We start from the raw sequence: 22516 nt of genomic DNA on the forward strand, positions 1-22516 counted from the left end.
ATAGTGGGCAAAAAACGATGTACTGGAATGTGCGCAGATTGAATACCAATAGTATTGACTAATTTGAGGTTTCAATCTATGAGTTGCTTGTATGCTTCAGCTGAGCCCGATACGGAGCGGCTGTTGACCAAGTTAATTACCTTTGGTAACACTTGATCTGGTAGTGACCAGCTAGCCTCAGATTCCTTACTTTAGAATTAGAATTTAGAATATCCCCAGGCATCAAACTGCCCATACAGGCGCCACCCTAGCTTGCTGACATAAGTTTCTTTTAGTGACTTCTCATGCCAGGAGCGCGGCGCCTTTAAGAACACTGACCACTGGTGTGAAAAACTAGGGATCTGAAAGGGGAACAGCCCTGTCCCTAGAAATCTGCTCGCAGACAAGGGAGGATGGGTGAGTCGGTAAGGAATCTGCAGCTAGACAGAGTCTCTAACAGATACGACGTTTCCGAAGGTAAGTAACTTGCTTATCTGATAGACACTTCTATCTGCAGATTCCTTACCTTAGAATACGTACCCAATCAATACATCCTTGGAAGTGGGTCTGCAAAACTGTTTCCCACAAAAAAAAAGTCAAGCATGATTGAACGAGCAAAGTGCACGTCCAGATGGACCAGACTGTGCAGGCAGTAGTGTTTTGTAAACGTGAGCAAATTGGGCCACGTTGCTGCCTGGCAGATGTCCAAGACCAAACGCTGCATGCTAACAGTGGTCGCAGCCTTACCTCTGATGGAATGATCACTCAAACACTCAGGGGGTTGCTTCTTGGCCAATGTGCTGCAGATCTTAATGCAGAGTAAGATCCATCAGGAGATCAGTTTCTGCACATCCTTTCCCTTCTTCGCTCCGACATAGCCCATGAAGAGTATGTCATCCACCCAGAACTCTCTGTGCGGTCAAGGTAGAACAACAAGTAGAACAACAATGCTCTTTTTCGGTCCAGTCAATGAGGACACTCCTCTTCCAAAGAGGGATGTGGTGGAGCGTCAAAGGTAGGCGGGGTGAAGCACTGGCCTACATAAAAAGGAATGACAACTTTTGGCAGAAAGGAAGCTCTAGTTCGAAGAACAAGCTTGGCTGAATAGATGCTCAGGTATGGAAGCTTGGATGACAAAGACTAAAGCTCATGGACCCTCTGGGCAGTTGTTACTGCAACTAGGAAGGCAGCTTGATGGTAAGGAGCCAGAAAGGACAGTTGTGCAGTGGCTCAAAGGAAGGGCACATCAGAAATGTAAGCATGAGACTTAGATCCCACTGAAGGTGGAAACATGTTAAAAACCTTTCGCAGAACCTATTTAAAACAGGGAATTTGAAGAGGGATGGCTGATTTGGCAACCACAGAAAGGCTACGATGGCAGAAATCCCTTTAAGGTGCCCAGAGCAGAGCCCTGCTGGGCAAGAAAAAGGATAAAGAAAAGGACCTGAGAAAGGGGAGCAGAACGAGGGCCATCGTGTTTCCTCGCACACCATGCCCCAAACCTGCCCCCATGGCAGGCATACAGCCTTAGTGGAGGGATGTCTGGCTGCTAAAATAACATTGAAGACTTCGGGTGGAAGATCGAAAGCTGTTAGCTACCGTTACTCAATGTCCACGCTTGAAGGCTGAGCATTGACAGGTTCAGGTGGAGAAACCTCCCCTGCTACTGATACAGAAGATACTCCCAAAGGGGCAGCCTGATCGGAGGACCGATGGCCATACTCAACAGCTCCAGAAAAACTCTCCGAGCCCAGGCCAGAGCCACAAGGATGACTTGTGCACAGTTGTTCCTGATCTTCTTGAGAACTCTGGGCAGGAGTGGTAGGGGCAGAGTAGCGTACAGGAGGCCTGAACTCCACTCGAGACAAAAAGCGTCTCTGAGTGAGAGTCGCCTTGGCAACTCCAGGGTGCAGGATTGCTTACATTGTGCGTTCTCGGCAGTGGAGAACGGATATAACCAAGGGACTCCCCAATGGTGAAAGAAACCTTACACCACCTCCGGTAGGAGATGCCATTCGTTATCTGCTAGGCATCTTCGGCTGAGTTTGTCCGCCCTGGCGTCCAGAGCCTACCAGGTGTTAAAACACCAGGGGCATGTCGGGCATCCAACCATGTCCAAAGATGCAGGGCCTCTTGATAAAGCGTTCACAACCCCACTCACCCTGTCTGTTGAAGTACCACATGATGTTGGTGTTATCCGTAAACACCTGTACGAGCCTTCCCTTGATAGAGGGCAGAAAGGCTTTTAATGCCATCCGGATCGTCCAGATCTCCAGAAGGTTGATGTGGAATCAGGTTCTGCTGGAGACCAGAGGCCTCCGATCTCCACCTCTCTGAGATGGCCGATCCATTCCAGGAGTGATGCATCTGTTGCCACTGTTCGAGTTGGTTGGGAAGGGAGGAGGGCCTACGGATGACCTAATCAAGGTTTGTTAACCACCATCGCAGATCTTTTGAAGTTCCCTCTGAGATCTGGACAATGTCAGAGTGATTCCCCTGATGCGGAGACCACTGGAACATCAGGTTCCACTGAAAAGCCTACATATATGTGTCACAAGCAGGATGCAGGAGGCCACAAGTCCCAGCAGCCACAGAGTCAGTTCTCACCAAAATCCAGAACAGCTTCGATGAAAGGGAGAGTTTGAGAGGAAGTCGGGCATGACTTCGGCACGTTGATAATGAACCCCAGCAAGTGCGGGAGGTCTTCTGTAGTCTGGAGGTGGAGGTGGGGGATGACAGCCTGGGGTGAGCCCACCTTTAAAAGCCAGTTGTCAGGATAGGGGAAGACTGCACCCCGTACTTTGCAGATGAGCTGCAACCACAGCCATCACCTTGGTGAACAACCGAGTAGTGCTGGTAAGGCCCAAAGTGAGCACAGCAAACTGAAAGTGTTCATTGCCTACCGTTAACTATAGGTAACGCCTGTGGGCAGGCAAGTCGGGAATGTGGAAGTAAGTACTACAAGTCCAAAAATACCACCCAGTCTCCCGGATCCAGGGTAGACAAGACTTGACCAAGCATAAACATTTTGAACCTCTCCTTTTGAGGAAGAAATTGAGCGGGCACAGGTCTAGAGCACCACAAAGCAGTGGGAACAACAACCCCAACCTTCTTCTGGTGTCAGCACCCTCTCTATGGATCCTTTGGCAAAGAGACCTGTCACTTCCTGGCAGAGCAAGGAGAGATGGTCCTCAGTCAGCCTGTAGTAAGTGGGTGGCATGGGTGGAGGGAAGGCCATGAAGGGGAGGGAGTAGCCCCTTTGGACAATCTGAAGTTATCGACCTCCAGTAGGGCAGGTGATGGCGTATCCTGCCTTCTAGTGGTTTCCTATGAAGATAAGAGGGCAAACTAAAGGGGTTTGGAGGCTTCGCTGCCGTTAGGTTGTGGGGGTGTATTGGACTAACCAGATCTCTGGCTGCTTGATCCACAGGGTCTGTGGATACCGCATGCTCTGCCATGGACAGTCTGAGTAACGTGTACATCGTGGTGGCTCGGCACGTGGAATCGCGGCTGGAAGCCCCTTCCGTGGCCAGGAAGGGAGCGAAGGGCGGACTTGGGTTGGCGAGAGGCCATGGAAAGGCAAAAGGACCTGACCGTAGCCCTGCTATCCTTGAAGCGCTCTAGTGCTAAGTCCACCTTGTCTCCGAAGAGACAGGGGCCATCAAAGTCCATGTCCATAAGTCACACTTGGTCATCCTCGGAAAAGCAAGTTGTTCTCAGCCAGGTGTGGAGCCATAAGGCCACCGACAACGAAACCACTCTGCCCACAGAGTTGGTGGTGTCCAGACCACATCGGATCGTGAACTTGGCAGAATATCTCCCATGTGCAATAGCTTGAGTAAGGGCCTGAGCCTCCTACGGGCCCATGGGCAGCACCTGTGCAACCGAATCCCACAGTGTATTGGCCCAAATGGCACACGGCGTTACCAGACCACAGTGCCAGGTTGGTAGTGTAAGCATTTTCTTTCCGAAGGTAACCAGCCTCTTGGATTCTCTATCTGGTGGAGCGTTAGGTAATGTGTCAGGATTTACAAGGGAGGTGGAAGCTTGGACCACCAAGCTCTCCGGGTTGGGGTGCTGCGTGAAGAAATTGAGGTTACCTGGGGTGGGTTGGTGGTGGCAGGCAATCGTCCTGTTCACAGGAGCCCCGGTGCAGGTTTTGGACCAAGTCCCAAGCAAGATGTTCATGAGAGCTTCTTTAAATTGGAGAAGTGGTTCTGGGGGGGGGTCACTCAGGGGTGAATCACTTCGGTGAAGACGTTAGTCTTGACTTCCGCTGAGGGTAGGTTCCCTCCTCTGTAACCACGGTAGGAGGAGATACCATACAAGTATCTGGAGAGGTGTCCTGTCCTCTGACATCTGCCAATTCCTCATACCAGTCCATGTTAGAGGCTGGTATTCTTCAGGGTCCAGCGCCCCCTGCCACTCCTCCCGAGTCCCCGCCCATAGGAATAGGGCTCAGTCTTCAGCCTGGAAGGCATAACTCTAGTCGGTGCCAGATGGCATGCCTCCAGCTCTGTGTCGTAGTCGGATGAGAATGAGGACAAAGTCATGAGCATCGCCATCGGTACTGGCGCAGGGCAAGATGGTACAACTGGCAGCAGTCTGGACCCATCTGTGGATCTACGGAGTCCAACTGGAACTGGGAATGGACCCACTGGCGGAGAACTAGTGGGGGTCCTCCAGAACCTATGGGGCCCGAAGGCGCACAACCAGCCACGGGCCACCCAAATGTGAGGTGCATGGCCTCATAGAACTCACGAAGTTGGGTGGGGGTCTGTCAGGGAGGCACGGAGCTGGGCCAGGCTTAACTGCGGAGCCAGGCCTCAAATGACAAAGCATACCTGTCTCGTCGGAAGAGTTTGACTAGCGGGGCAAAGTCGAAGGCCTCTCCAACTTCTTATTTTTCTTTTTCTTGTGGGACTTACCCGAAGGAGACTTTGATCGCGACCAGGATCTCGAGCTCCGTGAGCAATCCCGGGACCTTCCTCTCTACCGGGATCAAGACCGTTGTACGTCCAGCTGCATGGAGCTTGAGGGAACAGGCTTTGGGGTGCATGGGGCGGCAATCGATACAGGTCTTTAAGTCATGGTCACACTCGAGGTGCCAGAGGCAAACAAGGTGCGGGTCCGTCGCCGACATCTGCCAGTGACAGGTGCCGAAAGGCCTGTAACCGGCCTTCCTAGTTGACATCATGCCACACCAGGAGATCTCAAAAAAGATTTTTTTTTAAAAAGGCTTCAACAAAGTGTCAAAAAAGGTTGGTCAAAAAAGGACTGGAGGGGTAGATCGCTCTCCGGATCTGTCCTGACTGGCGCAGAAAAAAAAGAACTGTTGTCAGCACACTGAGGTGGTGCCTCTATAGGCACTGCATGCATCACTTCCAGCGCGAACAACGCCATGCGGAACTAAACAATGTCACCGACTGATGTTCAGGGTTACCGTTCACGAATAAATTTCAGGATCCAGTCTGATGGCTGGGAATAATTCTAAGTTAAGGAATCTGCGTCTAAACGTCTCTATCCATATGCTAAGGAATGTTAACTGAGTGAAAAGTACAGACCAGCCGGAGTATAAAACTTTGAAGGAACCCAGGTGTAGGTATGAGAGCTGATGCCCAACACACGCACAATAAAAAAAATATTTTTTCCTTTTTATCAAACAATTTTTTTAGGTGGAAATTAACAGAATGTGTTCCTTGTCGACTTCTTTGTTAAAGAAGCTGGTTGATCACAGTGATGTCACATTACCTCAAGATGCCAAGGAACTGCAGCTGCACTTTACACCATGTTATTACGCAGAAAAAGAGACAGAAACCTCAATCCTTTTTTAAAGATATAAAAAGACAAAAAAGAGAAAAGAAATAAAGGAGTATTTGGAAATGATACAGCCACTTGAAAATGCACACAAATATGAGGCATCCCATTTAAGGTTGATAAAGTGACTGGTATCGGGGCTGTAGAGTGAGAAGGGGGAGTTCGTTTTTTCAAGGCAAACAAGGTCACATAACACATTTGTATATAAACATGTCACATTTATTAAAGCTAAAGAATAATATCATAAGGAGTGTACCTGCTTTATATTCTACCATTTGGAAGCAGTGATATTATGATCCAAGACAATTGCAAGCAAAGTTCTGCATCAGTAACAAATTACACAAAATACTTTAACATGTGTACATACATTACACAATATAATCTGTAAACAAACGGTTTCATTAAATAGTACAAAAATAACTGTTGGTTTGCACAAGTAAAAATGATAGAAAATATCTGCATACATTTTAAGGACACAATTGTTGATGCTTATTTGATGTGGGTCCAAAGTTCTAAACATGTGGAAGGAGATAAACAAAAACATGTGATATAGTAATGCTCACTGACGCGCGGACTGTGACAACACTAATATCCTTGAAAGAAAGCGTGACACCATCAGGGACTGAGATCTTACTGCTCTCAAAAAGCTACTTTCATGAATGATGTTTAGGCAGCGAAAGGTATTGAGAGTGTATGCCTATCTGGCCGAAGTACTTCCAAAAAATGGATTATTAACCCGATTAGAAATTGAATAAGACATCAATATTTTACATAGAAATGCACCATTGGTTTCTATATAAGCAGGGCTACTTTCAATCACTAAATGCCCGATTTCCAAACATTTTGGCGCATCTACGTTGCAGGCATATGGTAACAAATTCATTTATGTTTGCAATGCCACCTTGGGATTTACAGAACTAGTATCAGTAGAATTTTACTGGGGCAAACTACAGGTAAAATAGCAGAAAGCGTGTCCCTATGGCAAAGGTTCTAAATTTAGGGATCAGGAGAGAAGATAGCTTATCTGGGAAAGAGGGATGTGGTAACCACTACAAATGTAAACACCCATAAATGTGTAACTTTGCCTGTACATTAGCATGTCCAAATGATTCATCCTTCTCTTTTACATTCCTTTTAGAAAATGTGCAAATGGAGTGCAAGAAAATCCTCAAAGTCCCTGTATTTATAGGCAGTGTCCTTTTCTCCACAGGGAAGAATCATTCTTGAGAGTCAAAGAAAAAAAGACAAAGGTAGAGAACTGTAAAGTGGCCATTTGGACAAAAAATACAGATATAGTTATACTCAAATGAATCTTCATTTTTTGTAGATGTGGGTCTGCAAAAACCACAAAACTACTTGAAATGAAAGGAGGGAACATTGGAGTAGATTTAGGTTTTCAAAAAATATATCTTTGTGACTCAGTCCTCCTAAATGTGATGGCTAATGGGTAAGAGAACAGAATAGTACACAGAACTGATTAATGGGGACCATAACGTTACAGGAAACCACTAGAGGCATGCATTTAGCTGAATACGCCCTGCTGACTTTCTTTTCATCGAGGTTTGAAGTATTCTTTTATATGGAGTTGAAATAAGAGATCACCAACATTACTTTTAACGTGAGTCTTATGTGGTTAAAGAAAATGTACAATGTTTGTGTTTTGCAGTTTATAATATACACAGTCATGAAAAGGGGACAGAGGCCATATTGAAACGCCTAGAGATTATTTGTGTGTGTAGACTGAAAAAGGATGAATTATGCAATCAACTGTGGAATTTGATTGAACAATTGATAGATGAATAAGTACTTTTGAAGAATGAATTTAAAATGAACCAGATGAATGGTAAAGGCACCCAAGAAATTAGAAAATGGGAAATAAAAAAAACTTGTGTGCAGCAGCATATATATATCTTTTTTTGTTTCAGGCTTTCTAATTCCCAATATAAGATTATTCATGAGTTTAATTCCTCTGTAGGTGCAATACTCACAAATGCCACTCGATGTAATTGGAGTTGTGCCAAACAAAACACCCTTCATGTTTTGTGAAAATGTCTCTTCGATTGTGGAGAGGCTCTAGCACAAAAGGATATGTTTTGTTAAGGGTCCACTTGGACTTACAGTGTTTGTCTAGCTCTATTACACTGTTACTGTTTGTGCCCAAAGACTGGGGTGCAGGTGGGGAAAGAAGGAATGGAAAACATTATGCATTCTTAAGTGTTTTATTAATTAGGGTGAAGTTAACAAGCTGTTAGTTCAAGTCTTGGCTCTGGCGCTTGATTCAAGGAGCTGTTTTGAAGAAATTGCTCATAGCTGTCATAGGTAAACAGCAGTTAAAGAGCTGTCAACTAAGCATGCTTAGAATAGTTTTGTTCATAGAGACTGCTAAGTATGTTCTTCCAAATCTCCATTTGGAGCACCTTTTCAACCTCTTATCATAAAAAAGAAACTACCAATGGTTTTTCATTAGTTCCCCCATTAAACAAAAAATCTAGCTTGGAGTGTGTGAGAATTAGTGAATAGTGTATATCTGTTGCACACTACACCACATCCAGCAGAGTGCAATATTCCTATTCAACGGGCTTCTCTAGGAATGTGGAAGGAGTCAAGAGAGGTAAATGGAGAGATTTTTTGTGTGAATAATTCAAACTGTGGACATCATGCTACTGCAGCTGTACAAAAATTGTTATTCGGTCCATGTCATTTCAATGGAAGCCTTGGTTACACCTGCACATTTGAGATCAAGGCAATTGTCCTTTCAGATTTGGAGCTTTACATTACATGTTGCTAACCTAGGAATCAAGCAGGAGTATTCCTGGCTGTGGGGTGTAGTAACTAATCAGATTATCAGCACAGACTGGCAAACCTGACTGTGTTAGATCTCAAGCAAAAAAAAAATTACATTTTAAACAGCATTGTCCTTGGATTAACTAAGCACCTATTTCGTAAGGCGTCTCATGCCCACAGAATGGTGGATGCATTTATTGTCTTTACATCCATATGTGGCAAAGACAGCTACTAACTCTTATGCTACTGTAAAACAAAAAAAACTTGAACACAAGTTTAAGTATAAATTGTTATTTGCTGTAGCTGTCTGACAACTGTTCTCAAGGTCAAATAAGTGTTCTGTGTGTGGTTAAGGTATTCAGGTCAACAACTTTTTGTAGATGCTGTTGTTGACGTTGGTGGAGGAGGTGTCCATTCTACTAGGGCGGATCATCAGAGGGCCAGAGCTGCCACTGCTACTTGTGTCAGAGTGCTTCCTGCAGCACAATAGATTGCAGAGGTGTCTCTGGCACTGGGAGGAAGCGTAGTAATAAACAATGGGGTCAATGCAGCAGCTCACGCTACTGATGCACACACAGAGGATATAGGCAAAGTACATCACCTCACTGGAGCCAGAAGAATAGCGTACATAATGGATCAGCATAATGACGTTGGTAGGTCCAAAGCAGATAATGAAAACACAGAAGACGACTAGAGCCAAAATCAAGGCTCTTGTCTTCTTTGCACTATTTTCGATGCTAGTGGTGCTAAGACATCGGATAATACCTATATAACAGACCACAGTGATCACTAAAGGCAAAAGAAAGAAAACAGAGCAGAGGACAGAGAAATAGTATATATAAAAGTTTTTGAGTTCGGCAAGATCTAAAACATCGTGACAGGTGGTTATACCCAACTCTGGTAACTTTGCAGTTTGCTCGGTGGCAAGAAGAGGGATAGTGCTTGCAGCAGACAAAATCCAGACCAATATACACATGAGGGAGGCGCGGCCTCGAGTGCGCCACGAGAGCGACTGCATGGGATAAACCACGGCTAGGAAGCGGTCAACGCTTATGCACATCATCAGCAAGACCGAGCAGTACATATTACAGTAGAAGGCCGCTGTGACACAGCGACACAGTCCAGGGCCAAAACCCCAGTCATTGCCAGAGAAGTGGTATACTGCCTTGAATGGAAGGACACTAGCAAAAAGGACATCAGCGGATGCCAGATTCAACATGTAAACCACAGCTGGTTTTTTAACCTTCATTTTGAATAAGAACATAAGAACCGCCAGGACGTTGAGAGGGAGGCCGATGCAGAACACTGCCGTGTACACAGAGGGAACAAACAGAGTGAGCCACGGGCTGGTCAGGTAGCCTTTTGCGTCTTCTGAGATCGCTTTTTCTTTCTCAGTTTTGATCTTGACAATACGAGGAAAAGGTACATTCTGAAGTCCTGATCCTTCATCCGAATCATTTTCACCCTCCAAGTCTGAAAGTGGAATTGCTTCATATGGTTCGTGCTTGTAATAATTGTAGAAGGTTCTTATAATGCTGTTGTTCAACACCTGGGAACCTACAAAGAAAGAATGAAAAGAACTTCAGTGGGAGAAAAGATATTGTTGGAAATTTCATTGGTAGCGCAATAGATAATTTGCCCTACTTTATGGACTAGATTTTGTTTCATACACCTTACAATATATATGAAGTACAAGTACAATGCACAGCACACACAGGCCTTACCTCACAACAACCGTCATTGACTATTAACATAAACATCTTCATTATGCATTTAATTTCAATTAGTCCTCTACTTCGCCTATGGTCTCTACTGAGGAGCTTCAGTGAGCACTATTGAGAGTTGAGAAAGGTAAGGGAGGAAGGGAAATGGAAATAAAAAGGGTAACTGTGAGAGGAAAGGAGAGGTGTACTGTGCGAACACTGACGAGTAAGAAAGGGGTGCTTGATCCAAAGAGAACCGGACAGTGAGAGACCAGGAAGTGACAAAATGAAGTAGGAAATGAGGGGGGAGTGCTTGAGAAGACACAAAACAGGCAACTGTGTAAGGGAAGGAACAATAACGAGAGAATGACACGTGTGAGGAAGGGCGCTATACGTGACATTAGAAGAGAGAGGGAGTGAGGAATATCAAGTGGCAAACAATGGGAAGGAAAGAGGAAGATCACTGTATGTGTATATTCTACTACAGAGGTATAGGAGACATAAACAAATACAACAATCTCAGATTTACCAATAACTCTTCCCCATACATTTTATTATCCTGAAATAAGTATGGCAAGTTAAGAGCAATCATCCATGGCCATCTTAAGTCTTTTCTTTCTGGCTTCGGCCACCAGGGCCCATTAAAACAATGAGCATATTCAAAAAACAGCTGCCTCTGAAGAGAATGCAGAAAGGTGGTAGCTAACCTCTTCTATTTACAAATTAACCACAGCCATTACCTAGAATCTTGAGAAACGTATGCTCATTCTTCATGCCTAAATTATAATATGCTGACAAGTCTACTGCCCAGAGTAAAAATAACTCCACAGTTTAAAAAAAAAAGTAACAGATCTTCCCTCTTCTCTAAGGTCCCATACTGCCTCTTTAAACTTTTTAAGCCCGTGTAAAAAAAAATGTGGATTCCACAGAATGTGGGCAGATGACGATAGCAGCAGTTAGATCCTTCTGCAAATATGTCCAGCCACCTCCCAACATTCTTGCCCTAATAATTTCACGAGAACTCCAATTGTAGCTCTATAGCAGTCTCTCAAGGCTTCACTTTTAGTGGTAGAACCAAAGTGGAAGCAATAGTATTTTCTCTTACTACCCTGTTCCTCTATCTTTTTTCTGGGGGCTACCTGTATGGGCCTAACCAGTTATGCAAACATATCAGGGCATAGGTCTTGGCTGTGAAACCACATTTTCCACCATGGTTGTGATATCAACCCTCTCCTATAGTGTACCATTGTCATAATTATGACTTTTCTCTTCTGGGTATTCCCCTTCTCAAGTTACGTGTGCTAACCAATAAAAAGTGAAAATGGTGATTGAGAGAATGCATATTTACTTTCTTATTTTTCCTTGCAGTATGATAGACAAGATTGCTCAAATATATTATTAGTATTCAATATGTGCTGACTGTGCTGGTTCAAATAATTATTAATGCGTTATGAGCAAAGTTTAATGGAAAGCGGATACCTGCGTGTCTTGTTCGTGTCTTGTTTGTTATCGTTATTCGAAGAACAAAGGTTTGCAGATTGAAAATAAGTGAAAGGGCATTAGGTCATTTGCTATCAATTGTTTATCCTAGAACATTCAACACCAACTAAATGAGGTCATAAAAGCTTAGCATAGGGTGTTAAGGGGGAGAGAGGAACCTTCATGCCAGGCAACAAGACAGACCATGTATAATCACATCATATCCTTTAACTGAAGGCTCCTGGGAAAAGCTGTCAGCCTTCACTTGCTGAACCCATCCGCCCAGCTTGCCCCGTACAATGAGAAATGCTAGCTTTGTTATTATATTGAACACACTTTCTACTGTTCAAACAGGTGTGTGGGTGTGACCATTTATATCATAGAAGAGGTCATAAGTAATGTAAAATGTGAGGTCATTAGCAGTGAATGGTGAAGGCCCAAGTTACAGTTACCTAAGGACAAGGGTTATAGTTACTTGAGATAACTATAACTAGTAAATTGTAGTGTTTTTGAGTTTAAAACATTACATTGTCACTGAAATTTTCACTCAACTATAATGTTACTTTAACCTTTGTTTTTTCAGTGAATTTCTACATTGTAACGAAAAGTTATATTTTATTACTGTTAGACCTGTCTGGCTTTTTGCGTAGTCCCTCCAATTTATTATTTATTTTGTCCCCTTTTTGCCCCTCATACTTTTATTAATTTTTGTGTCCACTAGCTTTTTCAAGGTGTTGGTAAAGGGGATAGGTGTTCTTTCACCCTCATAGTTTTTCACCTCAGGCCTAGAGGCCTTTCCTGACAGGGAAATAGTTGGAGTCACAAAATGGTGGCTACCAACTGTCCCAACTGCCAAACCTAGAACCTGTCCCATAGAGTAGAATAGGGCGTTCCAGAACCTTCTGGTTCCTTCTGGACTCCTGAGGGTCAGCCTATAAAAGGCGGAATGCTGGACAGCCATTTTGTCTTGCCAGAGAGAGTCAGCTGGAGGACAGGTTATCTCGGAAGGTGGGGGGAAGGCTAGTGAAAGGGTTGACCTCCTGGACTGGGATGCGGCCAAATTGATCCACTTCTCTACCCCTCCTTTGAGATCCTTGTCTTGTCCCCGCTGTTTATGATTACTGAAGACCCTGGGCGCCTGACTAATCCCTAGACTGGAAGAATAGGGATGTGAACAGGAGAAGGAGACAGCAGCACTGTGGGGGTGCAGTCCTCTGCCCAGTGAAGAGACTAATGCTGAGAAACGCCCAGACAGGAAGGGGTTAATCCTTGTGGCCTGCTCCCTTGCTCAGCTCATCAACTCAACCCTGCTTCCGACTGCCAGGATTACCCCCTAGTGATAACATCCTACAGTGTCCCTCCTCCTACCTGCCTTCGTCGATTGCTGGTCAAGGAGAGTGACGAGCACAGAGAGCAGAAGCGGGGTGAAAACGTCCTGGTCCGCCCCCGGGTCGGCGTGGAGAGAGACGCGGTGAAGGAGCCGTCCATGTGGTGAGGAGCGGTCCTGGTAATGCCCTTGACAGTGCTGGAGTGGGCGGAGTAGTGGAAAGAGCACCGGCGGGAGAGCGCGGGCTTCAGCGGGGAGACACTTCCCCTTCGCGCATGCCCGGTCGTGCCGTCTAGCTCTGCGAGGTGTGGCCAGCCTGTGAGGGGAAGCGGAAGCGGCGCTCGGCAGGGCCAGAAGCAGCTTCTGACGCCTGCCCTGGGAACGTGAGAGCAGAAGCGGAGGGCCCGCTGGCAATTTCGAAGCAAAGGCAAGCTGTCACCGATCCCTCCCACGCCAGCGCCGAGGTTAAGAGTTTGGCTGGGCGGGAATAAACGGTTGCTACAGCTGCCGGTTGGATCGACAGCAGAGTCGTCTGTCAGCCCCGATTCCTGGAGACTGGGGCAGTATAGTCTACAAGAAGACAGTAAGGAGAGTGGGGGTAAAGGGGGAAAATACTGAGCCCTCGCAGGGAATATTTACCTCACGAGTCAGAGGAGACTCGGTACCAGTGCATAAGAGAGGTGCCCAGACACCCTGAACGTTTTTACTCCTACGCTGTGTCCTAGAAGGTGGGGGATTAGTTTAATGTTACCAACCTCATTGAGACAGGTCTGGGGAAAGGCAACTACTGAGCCAGAAACCAGGGGGACCAAGTCTAGGGTCAGGAAAGCGCTGTAAGTTCCCACCAATTAGGGACACCATCAGATACTCATAGAGGTTGTTGATGTATATATGGAACTAGTGGATTTCCTACACTTCTCACTGGGTGCGCACTCACTTTGTGAATAAGGTACAGATAAGGGAGGAAGAGATTTAAACACTGTAGAGAAACCAAAGCCAGTAAAGTTTTGAGTCTGATGTAATGAAATGTATTTTTGATGTTGATTACTAATGCAAGTTAACATTGCTGAAAATTTTACTACTGATTCCAACTGCGTATACTGAGCTGTAGTCTTTCCAAAGACTTAAGAGTAATGCTACTTCTTCTGACAGAATGTATAGTACTAAACTGTGAATACTAAGTAAAAGAGAGCAGAGAATATTTTTTTATAAAGCAGCTCTTATTTTTCCATAATTTGGTGTAGTGTCATTTTTGTGTGTTATTGCGTGGAGTTACTGCTGGGTGGTTTGCAACCTACACACTTGTGCCTCTAGCATTTGTGCCCTACCCTAGGCCAGGCTACCCTAGGTGACCTGTCATCCCAGGTTCCAACAGATTGGTGTCCAGCGGTGGGATCCTGACTGTGGTTGCAACTACTCAGTAGTAATTGAACGTAATACACTAGCCTACACCAGGAGTTTTCTCCTAGCGGCCCTCCTAATTTGTCCTTTTGTTTTTCCAAATTTGTTCCTGGTGGTGGGGTGGAGGTGGCTTTAGGTTGCCCTTGCAACTCTAATTTCCTTGTGTGTATAACTTGGTATTGCCTATTGTAAAATAGAATTTGCACTAGAAAACCTAGATACCTATTCTGTGGCTCAGCTGAAAGATTTCTGCCAGAAAATGGGGGTATTTTTTAAGCATGGTGCCAAGAAGGGGGAACTCCAGACCAGTCTAAGGGCTTGGGTGGAGGCACACAAAGAAGGGAAGGAGGAGGATGAAGGGACAGACCGGGACCCGGTTGTGGAGATAAATGGATTATTCCACTCGGAGGGGGAAAACCTACTCCCAGGACCAGGGTCCTACTCCAGGAAAGGCAGTAGTGTTTCCGGGGGAGGCTTAACCGAAGCAGAGCTCGCTGACAGGAGGGAAAAGAGGCAATTAAAATGGTAGTTGGCTACGCTGGAGCAGGAGAAGGAAGAGAAGAGGATGGTTCATGAGTTCAGGTTGAAAGAGTTGGAACTCCAGGCCCTGCAACGGGGGCCTTCTCCTGTAATAAATGGTGGCAGCGAATCCAAAGAAACAGCCAGGGAGTCCAGACCCTATTTGCCAGAAGACCTTATTGCTAGCTTTAGTCAGGGAGATGACATAGCCAAATGGTTGGCTGCCTATGAGGTCTCCTTAAGAGCCCATGGGGTGCAGGAGAAGCACTGGGGGGGGTGGTTTGTATAGGTACATGCCTCCTACTGGTCGGGACACCTTGTTGGCCCTGGAACCAGAGGAGCAAACCAACTACCCCATCATGAAGCTAGCATTGGTAAGGAAGTTTGGGCTTACCCCAGAAAGGTATCGCCAGAAGTTCAGGGGGAGCCACAAGTTAAGCACTCAGAACTGGGTGGACTTCCTTGATTATGCACGAAAGGCATTAGAGGGCTGGGTCAAGGGCAGCGAGGTGAAGGACTATGAGGGGTTGTATGATCTATTTTTGAAAGAGCACCTCCTTGAGAAATGCTTTCCCGAGCTGCGCCAACACCTAGTGGACAGCAAGCTGACCAATCCCCGGAAGCTTGCAGAGGAGGCGGACATCTGGGCAAGTACCCGGGTGTCCTCAAAGGGGACTGGAGGGGATTCCCAAAAGGCCGGACAGGGCGCCCCTCAGAAGAAGGAGGGGGGAGATAAAAAGAGGGAGTTCTCTAAAGGTCCCCAAAACAGTTTCCAAGGGAAGGGAACAGGTTTCACCCCTAAGGTAAACCCGCCCAGAAACCCTAATCCTGGCCAAAGCCAGCAGCCAAGGGTTCTCCACTGTTTTGAGTGTGGTGGTGTTGGACATTATAAGGGAGATGTCAGATGCCCAAAGAGACCACCCCCTCACACGGGAGGAAAACCACCGGGAGTAGCTAGTGTAGCGCTCGGGGAGGAGTTGCCCTTAGATAAGGGGGGTGAGCGGGCGGGTGTCACCTTAGTGTCCCTGGGAGAGCGGGAGATGGTTCCAAAGATCCAGGTGCCCCCAAATACTACAAAGTATGGGCAGTGGGTCACCATCAATGGCCAGAGAGGGGAGGCTCTGAGAGATACAGGAGCCAGTATGACTATGGTGAGAAGTCAACTGGTGTCTCCAGAGCAGGTGGTTCCCCATGTACTCCACCCCGCCGCGATGGCTGACGGCAGAATGGGCCACTATCCAGTGGCTGAGGTTCCCTTTGAGTGGGAGGGGGTTGCAGGTTCACTTCGAGTTGCCGTAAGCCCTGCCGTGCCAGTTGATTGTCTGCTGGGGAATGACATGGAGCACAACACTTGGAGAGAGGTGGAATACCGGACGCACTCTGCGATGCTGGGTACACCTGACTGGGCCTGTGTGAGCACACGGTCTGCGACTACCCGAAGAGGGAGTTCGCCTGGGTTGGAGCCTGGAACAATGGCCCAACCCGCTGCCAAAAAGGGACAGACCCGGAGACAGGAAGAGCCTGCTTCGGCTTCCACGCCCCATGTGACAGATCGGCCACCGGCGGTGGTGGACCAGGAGTCCGTGGAGGGGGGAGTAGACTCTCTGGAGGATTTACCCATCCCTGCTGAGTGGCATGTGGAGGGAGGACCTACCAGAGAGGAATTCTGTAGGGGGGAGAGGGAGTGCCCTACCCTTGAGGGACTGAGGCGTCAGGCTGAAGCCCAGGCAGCAGGTGATGCTACGGGACACCACCATATTTACTGGGAGGATGGACTCCTCTACAGTGAACCCAAGGTACCCTTACCTGGCTCATCAAGGGCCTTGGTAGTCCCGCAGCAATACCGAGCCTTTCTGCTGGAATTGGCTCATGCAATACCCTTGGCAGGACACTTAGGCCAGGACAAGACCTTTGCTCTTCTTGTCCTCCACTTTTACTGGCCTCAGATGAAAGTGGCGTCCAACACTTACTGTCGGACATGTGTATCCTGCCAGGCCAGTGGGAAAACAGGGGTGAAGCTGAAGCTCCCCTGGAACCACTTCCAGTCGTTAGCACCCCCTTTGAAAAGGTGGGCATCGACATTGTAGGGCCATTGGATCCACCAACAACAGCTGGTCACAGGTTTATCCTGGTTCTGGTGGATCATGCCACACGGTATCCAGAGGCCATTCCTCTGAGGACTGTCACTGCACCTGTGGTGGCTAGGGCCCTGATGGGGATCTTTACCCGAGTGGGATTCCCCAAGGAAGTTGTGTCCGACAGGGGGACCAACTTTATGTCAGCGTACATGCGGGCAATGTGGAAGGAGTGTGGAGTGACTTACCGGTTCACCACTCCTTATCACCCCCAGTCGAATGGACTGGTAGAGAGGTTCAATAAGACCCTGAAGGGCATGATAAGAAGTCTGCCTGAGAGCCTACGGAGGAAATGGGACGTCCTCCTGCCCCGTTTGCTGTTTTCCTACCGAGAAGTGCCGCAGAAGGGAGTGGGCTTCAGCCCTTTTGAACTGTTGTACGGGCACCCTGTGCGTGGACCTCTCAGCCTGGTGAAGGATGGATGGGAAAAGTCTCCCAGAAAGCCTCCTCAGGATGTGGTGAGCTACATGCTGGCCTTCCGGAGCCAAATGGCCAAGTTGTGGAAGCAAGCTTCTGACAACTTAGAGGCCAGCCAGGCAGTAATGAAGGAATGGTACGATCACAATGCTCACCCGGTGGAATTGGAGCCTGGCCAGAAAGTGTGGGTGATGGAACCTGGAGAGCTAAGTGCCCTTCAGGATCGTTGGACAGGCCCATTTGAGGTGTTGGAAAAGAAGGGTAAGGCCACTTACTTGGTGGATCTGAAGACCCCTCGACAGCCCCTACGGGTGCTGCATGCCAATCGCCTCAAACCCCACCACGAGAGGCCAGAGGTCATCCTGATGATGGTGACTGATGGTGCCGAGGAAGGAGAAAGCGAGCCTCTCCCTGATCTCTTCTCATCTCAAGAGAAGGATGGGTCGGTGGAGGGAGTGATTCTCTCCCCATCCCTAACTCCTGGGCAGCGAGAGGATTGCCGCCAGGTATTGGAGCAGTACTCTTCGTTGTTCTCCCTTGTCCCGGGAAGAACCCACCTGTGTACCCATGATGTGGACACCGGAGACAGCCCACCAGTGGAGTCAAAGACCTACCGGCTGTCAGACAAGGTGAAGGCTAGCATCCATGGAGAGGTTGCCAAGATGCTAGCGCTAGGAGTGATAGAACCTTCCAACAGCCCGTGGTCCAGTCCGGTGGTGCTAGTGCCAAAAGCCGCCCCACCAGGCACCACACCAGAACTGAGGTTCTGTGTGGATTACCGAGGACTGAACTCAGTTACAAAGACTGATGCTCATCCGATCACTAGGGCGGATGAGTTAATTGACCGGCTAGGAGCTGCCCAATACCTAAGTACCTTTGACCTCACTTCAGGGTACTGGCAGATCTCCTTGACAGATGGAGCAAAGTAAAGGTCAGCCTTCTCCACGCCTGAGGGACACTTCCAATTTTGTGTGATGCCCTTTGGGCTCAAAAATGCCCCTGCCACATTTCAGCGGCTGGTGAATCAGGTTCTCTCGGGAATGGAGAGTTTCTCTGCTGCTTACCTGGATGACATTGCTGTCTTCAGTAGCAGTTGGGAGGACCATTTGCAACATTTGCAAGCAGTTCTCCAGGCCCTGAAACAAGCTGGATTGACCATCAAAGCCAGATTGGGCAAGGGTCGGTTGTGTACCTTGGACACTTGGTGGGTAGGGGGTCAGTGCAGCCCCTGCAGGCAAAGATTGAGGCAATCATGGCCTGGGAACCCCCCAAGACACAGACTGAGGTCCGAGCTTTCCTGGGCCTCACAGGCTACTACCGTCGCTTTGTGAAGGGATATGGCACTATTGTAGCGCCTCTCACAGAGCTCACCTCAAAGAAACAACCTCGACGGGTAGTTTGGACGAAAGCTTGTCAGCAAGCATTTGAGAAACTGAAGCAGGCAATGTGTGCAGCACCGGTCCTGAGGGCCCCAGACTTCACCAAGGAGTTCATTGTCCAGACAGATGCATCAGAACATGGCATTGGGGCAGTGTTATCGCAACTAAATGAAGAGGGCCTGGATCAACCTGTGGTCTTCTTATCCAGGAGACTGCTTCCCCGGGAACAGAAGTGGAGTGCAATTGAGAGGGAAGCTTTTGCGGTGGTGTGGGCTCTGAAGAAGCTGCGGCCATACCTGTTTGGCTCGCACTTCCTGGTTCAGACTGACCATCGCCCCCTTCGTTGGCTAATGCAGATGAAGGGGGAGAATCCCAAGCTGTTGAGGTGGTCCATCTCCCTACAGGGAATGGACTTCCGGGTGGAACATCGGCCTGGAAAGGACCACGCCAATGCAGACGGTCTCTCCAGGTATTTCCGCCTTAGTGATGAGGACTCCCAAGGGGTTGGGTAGTTCTCCCCACTTTCAGCTGGGGGGGACGCGTGTTAGACCTGTCTGGCTTTTTGCGTAGTCCCTCCAATGTATTATTTATTTTGTCCCCTTTTTGCCCCTCATACTTTTATTAATTTTTGTGTCCACTAGCTTTTACAAGGTGTTGGTAAAGGGGATAGGTGTTCTTTCACCCTCATAGTTTTTCACCTCAGGCCTAGAGGCCTTTCCTGACAGGGAAATAGTTGGAGTCACAAAATGGTGGCTACCAACTGTCCCAACTGCCAAACCTAGAACCTGTCCCATAGAGTAGAATAGGGCGTTCCAGAACCTTCTGGTTCCTTCTGGACTCCTGAGGGTCAGCCTATAAAAGGCGGAATGCTGGACAGCCATTTTGTCTTGCCAGAGAGAGTCAGCTGGAGGACAGGTTATCTCGGAAGGTGGGGAGAAGGCTAGTGAAAGGGTTGACCTCCTGGACTGGGATGCGGCCAAATTGATCCACTTCTCTACCCCTCCTTTGAGATCCTTGTCTTGTCCCCGCTGTTTATGATTACTGAAGACCCTGGGCGCCTGACTAATCCCTAGACTGGAAGAATAGGGATGTGAACAGGAGAAGGAGACTGCAGCACTGTGGGGGTGCAGTCCTCTGCCCAGTGAAGAGACTAATGCTGAGAAACGCCCAGACAGGAAGGGGTTAATCCTTGTGGCCTGCTCCCTTGCTCAGCTCATCAACTCAACCCTGCTTCCGACTGCCAGGATTACCCCCAAGTGATAACATCCTACAGTGTCCCTCCTCCTACCTGCCTTCGTCGATTGCTGGTCAAGGAGAGTGACGAGCACTGAGAGAGCAGAAGCGGGGTGAAGACGTCCTGGTCCGCCCCCGGGTCGGCGTGGAGAGAGACGCGGTGAAGGAGCCGTCCATGTGGTGAGGAGCGGTCCTGGTAATGCCCTTGACAGTGCTGGAGTGGGCGGAGTAGTGGAAAGAGCACCGGCGGGAGAGCGCGGGCTTCAGCGGGGAGACACTTCCCCTTCGCGCATGCCCGGTCGTGCCGTCTAGCTCTGCGAGGTGTGGCCAGCCTGTGAGGGGAAGCGGAAGCGGCGCTCGGCAGGGCCAGAAGCAGCTTCTGACGCCTGCCCTGGGAACGTGAGAGCAGAAGCGGAGGGCCCGCTGGCAATTTCGAAGCAAAGGCAAGCTGTCACCGATCCCTCCCACGCCAGCGCCGAGGTTAAGAGTTTGGCTGGGCGGGAATAAACGGTTGCTACAGCTGCCGGTTGGATCGACAGCAGAGTCGTCTGTCAGCCCCGATTCCTGGAGACTGGGGCAGTATAGTCTACAAGAAGACAGTAAGGAGAGTGGGGGTGAAGGGGGAAAATACTGAGCCCTCGCAGGGAATATTTACCTCACGAGTCAGAGGAGACTCGGTACCAGTGCATAAGAGAGGTGCCCAGACACCCTGAACGTTTTTACTCCTACGCTGTGTCCTAGAAGGTGGGGGATTAGTTTAATGTTACCAACCTCATTGAGACAGGTCTGGGGAAAGGCAACTACTGAGCCAGAAACCAGGGGGACCAAGTCTAGGGTCAGGAAAGCGCTGTAAGTTCCCACCAATTAGGGACACCATCAGATACTCATAGAGGTTGTTGATGTATATATGGAACTTGTGGATTTCCTACACTTCTCACTGGGTGCGCACTCACTTTGTGAATAAGGTACAGATAAGGGAGGAAGAGATTTAAACACTGTAGAGAAACCAAAGCCAGTAAAGTTTTGAGTCTGATGTAATGAAATGTATTTTTGATGTTGATTACTAATGCAAGTTAACATTGCTGAAAATGTTACTACTGATTCCAACTGCGTATACTGAGCTGTAGTCTTTCCAAAGACTTAAGAGTAATGCTACTTCTTCTGACAGAATGTATAGTACTAAACTGTGAATACTAAGTAAAAGAGAGCAGAGAATATTTTTTTATGAAGCAGCTCTTATTTTTCCATAATTTGGTGTAGTGTTATTTTTGTGTGTTATTGCGTGGAGTTACTGCTGGGTGGTTTGCAACCTTCACACTTGTGCCTCTAGCATTTGTGCCCTACCCTAGGCCAGGCTACCCTAGGCGACCTGTCATCCCAGGTTCCAACAATTACCATATGTAAAGCAAACTCCCCCACCTTGCATGGCCTTTGGCTGTGCGCAGCATGGAGTTGGCCCCAGGCATCCAGCTCCCTGTTGGGTCACATGCACCCCTCCCCAAGCCACTATTGGCTTTGTGGACCCTACTCCCGGGAGCCAAAACAATATATTATATGAGGAGAGGGCATGCGGTCCCCCTCCCCGAGCCTTATTAGTCCCCGGGGATTCCCTCGGGCTGAATTCCTCTGTAAAGTGAAGTGGGGCTGAGGAGCCCTTCTGCCTGAGCCCTAAAGGCTGCAGGGAGCCCATACCTTGGGGCATCAGATAACTTAAATGGAGAGGGGGCATGCGGCCCTCCTCCCCAAGCCTATTGTGGTCCTTGGGACCCCATCCTACGGGTCCCATATTTCTTTGAGGTGTGTGCACCAGGGCCCTGGCTGGCTCCCCACATGCTGCAGGAGAAGCATTGCTCCAGCCCATTGGGAGCAGCTGTTTTTTACTTGCGAGCAGGGAACCCACTGCGTCTCAAGGTGGGCTCCCCAGGACACAGCAATTGAGCCAACCCCATGTGGATGGGTGCCCGGGGCCTTTTAAGGCTTTGTGAGGGGGGACGCATGGCCCCCTACCCTTTTTTATAAATTCAGTTATGGGGGCCCGGGCCGACCATTGGCACGAAAATGGTGGGAATGCACATCCCTCCCCTGAATTATGGTACCTGGCCCTGGGGGGCAGGGTCCCCGAGGCCATGGGTGGGCCTATTCATGCCTCCTCCCCAATTAATTTAGTTAAAAAAAGGTGGTCGGACAATGTTTTACCTTTGCCGCAATCACAAAGGAATCCCAAAAGACAACTTTTTGAAAAATGTTTGGGCCAGGGGAGTCTGGGGCCAATCCACAGGTGCTTGAGGGGCAGGGTATCCCTATGCTGCACACTTATGTTTATTTTTCTTTTTAATTACACCA

At 48.2% G+C, this 22516-nt stretch overlaps 1 protein-coding gene across 1 annotated transcript in view; it reads right to left on the reverse strand.

Annotated features, from left to right (window-relative positions):
- Positions 1 to 5993: 5993 nt before the first annotated feature.
- F2R (coagulation factor II thrombin receptor) overlaps positions 5994 to 22516 on the reverse strand; it is a 220770-nt gene continuing 204247 nt past the window's right edge. Inside the window, exon 2 of the mRNA XM_078675226.1 lies at positions 5994 to 10137. Coding sequence (XP_078531352.1) covers positions 8939 to 10137 — 1199 coding nt within the window. The 3' untranslated portion in view covers positions 5994 to 8938. The remainder of the gene's footprint in view (positions 10138 to 22516) is intronic.

The sequence above is a fragment of the Lissotriton helveticus genome, chromosome 2_1 (assembly GCF_964261635.1).
Source record: "Lissotriton helveticus chromosome 2_1, aLisHel1.1, whole genome shotgun sequence".
Lineage (NCBI taxonomy): Eukaryota > Metazoa > Chordata > Amphibia > Caudata > Salamandridae > Lissotriton > Lissotriton helveticus.